General features: G+C 44.2%; 1 protein-coding gene across 1 annotated transcript in view; it reads right to left on the bottom strand.

Annotated features, from left to right (window-relative positions):
- GXYLT2 (glucoside xylosyltransferase 2) overlaps positions 1 to 9,454 on the bottom strand; it is a 78,374-nt gene that overhangs the window by 16,019 nt on the left and 52,901 nt on the right. Inside the window, exons 4-5 of the mRNA XM_011971278.1 lie at positions 3,594 to 3,845; positions 1,627 to 1,750 (exon numbers count right to left, since the gene is read on the bottom strand). Of these exons, the coding sequence (XP_011826668.1) occupies positions 1,627 to 1,750; positions 3,594 to 3,845 (376 nt within the window). The remainder of the gene's footprint in view (positions 1 to 1,626; positions 1,751 to 3,593; positions 3,846 to 9,454) is intronic.

Genomic DNA, 9,454 nt, shown 5'->3' with positions numbered 1-9,454 from the left:
GTGAGGCTTCATCTCATTAAAAAAAAAAAAAAAAAAAAGCCTGGGCACACTGGCTGATGCCTACAATCCCAGCACTTTGGGAGGAGGAGGTGGGCAGATCTCCTGAGGTCAGGAGTTCGAGGCCAGCCTGGCCAACACGGGGAAATCCCGTCTCTACTAAAAATACAAAAATCAGTCAGGAACAATGGCACACTCCTGTAATCTCAGCTACTTGGGAGGCTGAGGCAGAACAATTGCTGGAACCCAGGAGGTGGAGATTGCAGTGACCTGAGATCGTGCCACTGCACCCCAGCCTGGGTGACAGAGCCAGACTCTGTCTCAAAAAAAAAAAAAAAAAGCTATAAGTGAACAGCTAAGACATTCCCCTTTCCTCTACTAAATTAGTATTGGGAATCTTTCCAAGAAACTCTGTATCAACCTGCTTTTCTTTCTTTTTGACGATTTGATCCTTTTTGATCCAAAGACAAATGAAATTGAGTTTTATTCCAGAATTTTGTTTTTTTAAAAAGGTGCACAGTATGTGTTCCAAGGGTAACATACAAACAAACACAGGCAAAGTCTTTCTGAACAGCAGTCTCTACTTCAGGATTTTTAAATGAAAAAGAAAGGCTTGAAAAGGGTAGGGTAAGGATTGCTTTTTTTTGCCAAAAGATCTCTCTCAAGAAGAAAACATAGTTTTAATTTTTTTTGAGATGGAGTCTCATTCTGTTGCCCAAGCTGGAGTGCAGTGGCACCATCTTGGCTCACTGCAACCTCCACCTCCCAGGTTCAAGTGATTCTCCTGCCTCAGCCTTCCAGTAGCTGGGATTACAGGCACCTACCACCACGTCCGGCTTTTTTGGATTTTTAGTAGAGATGGGGTTTCACCACGTTGGGTAGGCTGGTCTCAAACTCCCGACCTCAAGTGATCTGCCCACCTCAGCCTCCCAAAGTGCTGGGATTACAGGTGTGAGCCACTGCGCCCGGCAGTTTTAATTTTTAATAAGAATAAAGTTTTAGTTAAAAAAAAAAAGTTTTAACAAGGAAGAGGAAAAGAGAATTTCATTAGCTTTACGTGTTAATATAAACACACAGAGAAAGGGAGATGAAAATTTCCCTTTCTCCCTCTACCCCACCAAATCATCCACCGAACAATATAAGAATAATTTATTTTGCCCCAGATGAAAAGCAAAAAGGATTTGGGGATCTGAGTTCTTTTTCTAGTTGTTTTGACCCTGAATATGTTCCTTAACTCCAAGGACCCTGAGAATCAATTCCCTTCAATCTAGCAGTTGTTCAGGTTACAGGGTCTCCTGCCTAGATTATAATATTTCCATTTAGTTTCGTGCCTCACATCAATTTTGACTGCACTTCTTAGAAGAATGGTATAGCAAAATCTAAAAGATATCCTCTAAAAATGAGTCCAGTGTTGGAAGTTTCAACATTTGGCCTTTTGTGTCAGTAGTGCAAGGCCCCGCCTCCATCAGATATCCAGGGGGGTGGATGAAAGGGCAAACTTCGCAGGGGAACACAGGCTCCTCTGTGCACAATTCAAGCCTAGTCAATAGCAACCCGGGCATGGAATGTGCTCCATGGGGCGTGCTGAGTGTACTCCTACACAGAAAGCATTCTCCAAAGATAACCTACCTGGATTGAAATAAAAAATAATATTTAATAAATCCTGGTCTCCCCACGTGATGGCATTCTTGTACTTCTGGTACAGAGGGTACAACATGTCCTCCCAAGCCAGGCCTGTTGGAATCATGCTGTTCTGGAAAAGAGAAAACCATCAGAACAGCTGAAGCAAAGCAAATACATTTTGTCCACTGAGAAACAATGTAAAGGGACTGGTTTTCTTCCCTTCAGTGGAGGGAAACAAATACAGGAGGGGTCCTGCTATTCTCAGGGCACAGAACAAAGCAAAATTTGGGCTGTTGATTGCATCGCTTTTGTCAGTTGTACACACAGCTACTAGATGGACCAGGAACTTATAGTTGAACCTATGGTTTCTACTCAGAAAACCATGCCCGGAATGAAACCCCTTCCTTCTTTCTCTTCCCTCCTTCCTTCTTCCTTCCTTCCCTTTCTTTTTTTTTTTTTTTTTTTTGAGACAGAGTCTCACTCTGTCGCCCAGGCTGGAGTGCAGTGGCACGATCTCAGCTTACTGCAACCTCCACCTCCCAGGTTCAAGCGATTCTCATGCCTCAGCCTCCCAAGCAGCTGAGACTACAGGTGCACGCCATCACGCCCAGCTACTTTTTTGTATTTTTAGTAGAGACGGGGTTTCCCCATGTTGGCCAGGCTGTTCTCAAACTCCTGACCTCAAGTGATTCACCTGCCTCCCAAAGTGCTGGGATTATAGGCGTGAGGCACCACACCTAAGAAAGAGGCAAAGTCTTTCTGAACAGCAGCCTCTACTTCAGGATTCTCTACTCTACTCCACCTTTCTTAGGTGAACATCTCTCTTAGGCTTATTTCCTCACTGTGAGGTGAAGGAACAAAATGCAGATAACAGAGTTCAGGTATCTTAAGGAAAAATACCTTTCCTTGTCTTAAACAATGATTTACTTTTAAAATAAAAGTAACATATTCACAAACTGAACTATTCCAACAGCACATAAAAATATAAAATAAAAAAGTAAAAATATTCTTCTTCCCTATCCCATTCCCACTTTCCCCAGAAGTACCCACAATTAACAATTAATGGTCTCTTAGGTATTCTTCTGCACATTTCTTTTTCTTTCTTTCTTTTTTTAGAAGCAGGGTCTCACTCTGTTGTTTAGGGTGAACTGCAGTGGCTAAACACAGCCTTGACCTGCCGGATTCAAGTGATCCTTCCATCTCAGCCTCCCAAGTAGCTGGGGCTACAACCATGTGCCAGCATGCCCCATTAATTCTTCTGGAAATTTCTAAAGCATACAAATAATCATAGTCTCTGTCGCCAGGCTGGAGTACAGTGGCGTGATCTTGGCTCACTGCAACCTCTGCTGTCCGGGTTCACATGATTCTCCTGCCTTAGCCTCCTAAACAGCTGCGACTACAGGTGTGCACCATCATTCCTGGCTAATTTTTGTATTTTTAGTAGAGACAGGGTTTCACCATGTTGGTCAGGCTAGTCTCTCAAACTCTTGGCCTCAAGTGATCCACCCACCTTGGTCTTCCAAAGTGCTGGGATTACAGTGTGAGCCACTACCCCTGGCCAGCAGGATAATTTTTTTGGACTAGTTCTCTACTGATGTTCTTTTAGGTTCTTTCCAGTTCTTTGCTAGGATAAAAGATGAGATCATGTACATCCTTATATAAATATCATCACGGATTTATATAAATATATCCCTAGGGTAATTTGAAGAAATTTTACATAGTCTTTGAAGCATTGGGTATGAAGGGTTCAAACATTATGGAATTCAGAAATGCGACATAGTATTCCTGAATGGTAACTCTGATGAAGCTTTGAATTCCATAGCCATCTGGGCTTTTCCTGAATAAACAAATATTTTATCCTCACCTATAGGCCACCTAATTTCCAAAATCAGCATATTGACACTCTGGGAATGCCACTGTTGACAAGACCAACTCCCAGTCTCTAAACAAGGAATTTTAAAGCACTCATTTACCTTGAACTGGGTACTTCTTATCCGAGTTAAATTCATTAACATGACTCCTGAATTAACTCCTGCAGAGCCATAGAAAGGATGCCTTGCAAAGCGGCTGTACCAGCCAATCTTGGGGATTTCGTGCTCAGGGGCCATGGCTGCAAGCTGGGTGGAATTAAACAGCCTCAGAAGCTTCCAGATGTCATCGACAGGTCTCAGAAAGAGAACATCGGTGTCCACGTAGAGAAGTGAGTCCACATCCTTTAAAATCACCTTTGTGTGTAAGGAGTGGGCGTAAAGGGGAGAGGAGGGAAGAAAACAAAACAAAAACAGGTCAGAAACAAAGGAAGTAGCCTGACAGGTAAATAATGCTACCGACGTTTGCTGATTCATATTAAATTCTGGAAAGGTACCACTCTTAGCTTCCATTCCTGCCTTCGCCTTTGACTTGAGGAATGAGTGTCGATCAAGAGGTAGAGATTTAAGATAAACCTTGGTCTGGATTAGCCCAATTCTGGGACCCTGGACTATATTTCATAAGGGTTGAACTTACAAAAAAATAAAAACATCAGCAAATTACTGTGGCTCTCACTTCTTCCATCTTCCAATAAGGCCACTTGTTTTTCTCTCTCAGGTTTTCCTTGGAACATCCAGTGTGGGTGGCATTAGAAAACTTGAAGTGGATAATTTCTTTTTATTTATTTATTTATTTTTGAGATGGAGTCTCACTCTGTTGCCCAGGCTGGAGTGCAGTGGCCTGATCTTGGCTCACTGCAACCTGAAGTGGACAATCTCTAAACCAGCTCATACCAAGCTTTGCAGGTAAATATTCTCTGTCTCTGGATCCATTTCTTCCAGTGTTAATGGGGGGCCCTGCATCTTTTAAAATATATATAAATATATATAATTAAATACACACACACACACACACACACACACACACAGGCTGGGAGCAGTGTGGCTCACGCCTGTAATTCCAGCACTCTGGGAGGCCGAGGCAGGTGGATCACGAGGTCAAGCGATCGAGACCATCCTGGTCAATGTGGTGAAACCTCGTCTCTACTAAAAATACGAAAATTAGTTGCGCATGGTGGTGTGCACCTGTAGTCCCACCTACTCAGGAGGCTGAGGCAGGAGAATCGCTTGAACCTGGGGTGGGGGGCGGAGGTTACAGTGAACCGAGATCGCACCACTGCACTCCAGCCTGGCGACACAGCGAGACTCCATTTCAAAAAAAATTTTTTTAAAGTATATAGTTTGCAGATGAGGGTCTTGCTCTGTTGTCCAGGTTGCAGTGCAGTGGCATGCTCTTGGCTCACTGCACTCTCAATCTCCTGGGCTCAAGCGATCCTCCCACCTCAGCCTCCTGAGTAGCTGGGCCCACAGCTATGCACCACCACACCTGGCTTTTTAAATTATTTGTAGACACGAGGTGTTGTTATGTTGTCCAGGCTGGTCTTAAACTCCTGGACTCAAGTGATCCTCCCACTTTGGCCTCCCAAAGTGCTGGCATCACAGGTGTGAGTCACTGTGACCCGCCTAAAACGATATTTTTAGCTAACATTTGGTCTTGGGATTAGGGAATGCAAGTCATTGGCTAGCTTTGTTTGTGTATCAGCATGCGGCAACCTTTTTCCTCTAAAGGGCCAGACAGTAAATATTTCAGGCTCTGTTGCAACTCCTCAAATCTGCTGTTGTAGCATGAAAGCAGCCATTGATAACAGATAAACAATGAGTGGGCCGGGCGCAGTTTCTTCAAAACAACAGAATTTGAAGATTCTAATTTCAATCCCAGCACTTTGGGAGGGCGAGGCGGGCAGACAGATTGAGCCTAGGAGTTCAAGACCAGCCTGGGCAAATGGTGAAACCCCATCTTTATCAAAAAATAGAAAAACTAGCCAGGCATGGTGACATGTGTCTGTAGTCTCAGCTACTCAGGAAGCTAAGGTGGGAGGATTGCTTGAACCTGGGAGGCAGAGGTTGCAGTGAGCCAAGATCACACCACTGCACTCCAGCCTGTACAACAGGGAGAGACTCTGTCTCAAAATAGTAACAATAATAATGAGAGTGGTTGTGTCCTAATAAAACTTTATTTCAGGACATGGATGTTTGAATTTCATATAATTTTCAGACATCACTAAATATCCTTCTTTTGATTTTTCAACCATTTGAAATGTAAAAGCCACTCCTGGCTCACAGGCTGTGGTTTGCTGACCTCTGCTGTGGATGATTCAAGCCACCTTAGGTAAATGAGTTCTCCTGTACGAACTGCTTAGCTTTCCAGAGCTTTGCTCAGGGATTTGAGACTTCAAAGCCTTAGTTAGTAGTAGCATTATTTGCTTTGTTTTGTCATTGTTCCCCAAACTTTGGGGTAGCTTAACCAAGGAAGGATTTGAATCTTCTTGGATCCCTGGCCTAACATCATCCTAACACCATAACACTTATGGACTGAATGTCTGTGTCCCCAACATTCATATGTTGAAGTCCTAACCCAAAATGTGATGGCTCTTGGATAGGGACCTTTAAGAGATAATTGGGTTTAGCTGAGGTCAGAAGGGTAGGGCCCTCAGGATGGAATCAGTGCCCTTGTAAGAAGAGACACCAGAGAGTGCTCTCCCTCTCTCCCTCTGCCATGTGAGGACAGAGTGAGAAGGTGGCCATTTGCAAACCAGGAAGAGGCTCCATCACCACAACCTGACCATGCTGACACCCTCATCTCAGACTTCCAGCCTCCAGAACCGTGAAAAAATAAATTTCTGTTGTTTCAGCCACCCAGTCTTGTATTTTGTTATGGCAGCCCAAGCAGACTAGTATAACATGCCACTGGGATTCTCAATATTTAAAATTGATGAACATGGGTGCTACATGATACAAGTATCAAAGGAATTTCAGACTTGAGTAATTCTGAAGTCCACATAATTTGCCACAGGATTTATCTTTTGTTCTTCATCTACTAGAGGAATGAATGTTACAAACCAAAAAATGAAATTCAAATACTGATCATCTATCATTTCATAAATGAAGATTATCTTAACATCCATTTTAAGAATTTGAAGATTCTAAGCCCGGCACGGTGCCTGGGAGGCTGAGGCAGGCAGGTCACTTTAGGTCAGGAGTTGGAGACCAGCCTGGCCAATATGCTGAAACCCCGTCTCTACTAAAAATACAAAAATTAGCTGGGTGTGGTGGTGTGTGCCTGTAATTCCAGATACTCAAGAGGCTGAGGTACAAGAATTGCTTGAGCCCGGGAGGTGAAGGTTGCAGTGAGCCGAAAAGATGGCACTGCACTCCAGCCTGGGTAACAGAGTGAGACTCTGTCTCAAAAAAAAAAAAAAAAAGAAAAGAAAAAGAAAAAGGTGGGCGTGGTGGCATGTGCCTGTAATTCCAGCTACTCAGAAGGCTGAGGCAGGAGAATCCCTTGAACCCGGGAGGCAGAGGTTACAGTGAGCTGAGGTCATGCCACTGCACTGCAGCCTGGGAGACAGAGTGAGACTCTGTCTCAAAAACAAAAAACAAAACAAAACAACCACAAAAACAAAACAAAACAAAAAAGCAGAATTTGAAGATTCTAATTTCAAAATTAGGAAGAATTTTGTATATTGACTGCTTCTTAAACTAAGCATTTAAAGTTTCAGCATGCTCATTTTGGTATATAGATCATATTTCAAAGGAACACACAAAAGTAGCCCCAGTGGTACATCTCAGAGAAATGTGAGAAAATGGCGCTTAAGAATCGTGAGTCTGGTATTCCTGAGTTCAAGTCTTGGCAGCCTGAGGTACTACCCCCATGGCTTCACACAAGTTCCTCAGTTTACCACCCACCCAGGTTGTTACAAGGATGCAACAATTTGGTTTGAAATGAAACCCACGAGGTACTCAGTACAGTGGCTGGCACACAGTAAGTACTCAATAAACAGTGGTTTTGTAAGAAGTCTCTGTGTCTTCGCTTTTAAAATGTCAAGTATAATTAGTTACCATTCCCATCAATGCTCACAGCACTTCAAAACATGTGTCAACCACAAAAAGCCTTTTGTGTAGTCAGAGTCGAGCAGTGCAATGAAGTTTTTGAACCTTCCTAATATGATCCATTCAGTACCTTGACTGAAAATAAGTACATAAGGACTTTTTACTCTTTATCTGAAAAAACAAAAGACCAAAAAAAAAAAAAAATCACTTTTTGATAACATTGCATCTCTGGAGGCTAATTCCGCAGCAAGTACTGCTGGTATTAATTTGAAGAGGATCATTGTTGGCCATGTTATAATGGGATGTGGAATATTTACTGAAAGGATATAAAATTAGCCATTCTAAATTCCTTTATGGAAATTAGCCAGCACTAGCAATGAGGCCTTTGTTTTTTTAGAGTAAGGGGCGGGGTTAAAAGGCAGCACACAATAGCACTCTGTACCCGATGTGCCAGCTATAATGTAATGGATCTTCCTGCTCCTGCTCCATGCACCACCCTAACCTGGGCGCCCACCTCCAGTGAACCCTGCTCAGCCATCTGCACCAAGTGTGAGCCAAAGCCTGGCCACAGGCAGCAAGATGATCAGGGGCTCACCAGTGCACCTTCAAATTCATTTTCAATTTGTTGTCATTCTAGTCTGAATTTGACAGTATGACTTGGTGGTTAAAAGTTTTAGGTTTGAAATCTGACTTCCTATGTTCAAATTCCATTTCCACCATTAACTGTGTGATCTTGAGCAAGCTCTTTTGGCCCATTTTTTTTTTTAAGACAGGGTTTCACTCTGTCACCCAGGCTGGAGTGCAGTGGTGCAATCATAGCTCACTGAGCTTTGACCTCTTGGGCTCAAGTGATCCTCTCATATCGGTCTCCTGTGTAGCTGGGATCGCAGGCATGAGTTACCATGCCCAGCTAATTTTTTCTTTTCTTTTCTTTTTTGAGACGGAGTCTCGCACCGTCACCCAGGCTGGAGTGCAATGGTGTGATCTCAGCTCACTGCAACCTCTGCCTCCTGGGTTCAAGCGATTCTCCTGCCTCAGCCTCGGGAATAGCGGGGACTACAGGCATGTGCCACCATACCTGGCTAATTTTTGTATTTTTATTAGAGACGGGGTTTCACCATGTTGGCCAGGCTGGTCTTGAACTCCTGACCTCAAGTGATCCGCTCACCTCGGCCTCCCAAAGTCCTGGGATTACAGGCGTGAGCCACTGCACCCAGTTGCTAATTTTTTTGTTTTTTGTAGAGACAGCTCTTGGTTTGTTGCCAGGCTGGTCTTGAACTCCTGGGCTCAAGTTATCCTCCTGCCTTGGCCTCCCAAAGTGCTGGGATTACAGGCATGAGCCACCATGCCTGGCCTCCTTAAGCCTTCTAAGTCTGTTTCCTCTTCCTACAAATGGGATTGATAACCCATTTCATAATGCTGCCAGGATGATTAAATGAGGTCATGTGTGTGAAGCCCCTGGCACACACACAGCAAGGACTCAATAAATGCTATGTGATCTTATTTTCATCCCACTCTCATGAGGGCTACGTTTCCTGACTGACAGCCCAGGTAACCAGCAACTGGCTATGCTAGTAGTAGTAGTAATCAAAGAACGAGGCCGGGCATGGTGGCTCACGCCTGTAGTCCCGGCACTTTGGGAGGCTGAGGTGGGCGGATCACGAGGTCAAGACATCAAGACCATCCTGGCCAACATGGTGAGACCCTGTGTCTACTAAAAACACAAAAAAAGTTGGCTGGGCATGGTGGCGCGCGCCTGTGATCCCAGCTACTCTGGAGGCTGAGGCAGGAGAGTCGCTGGAACCTGGGAGGTGGAGGTTGCAGTGAGCTGAGATCTCACCACAGCACTCCAGCCTGGTGATGGAGCGAGACTCCATCAAAGGAAGGAAGGAAGAAAGGAAGGAAGGAAGGGAGGG

This window comes from Mandrillus leucophaeus, unplaced genomic scaffold (assembly GCF_000951045.1).
Source record: "Mandrillus leucophaeus isolate KB7577 unplaced genomic scaffold, Mleu.le_1.0 Scaffold121, whole genome shotgun sequence".
Taxonomy (NCBI): domain Eukaryota; kingdom Metazoa; phylum Chordata; class Mammalia; order Primates; family Cercopithecidae; genus Mandrillus; species Mandrillus leucophaeus.
The sequence above is the reverse complement of the archived record's forward strand: the minus strand, read 5'-3'. Positions and strand labels throughout refer to the sequence as shown.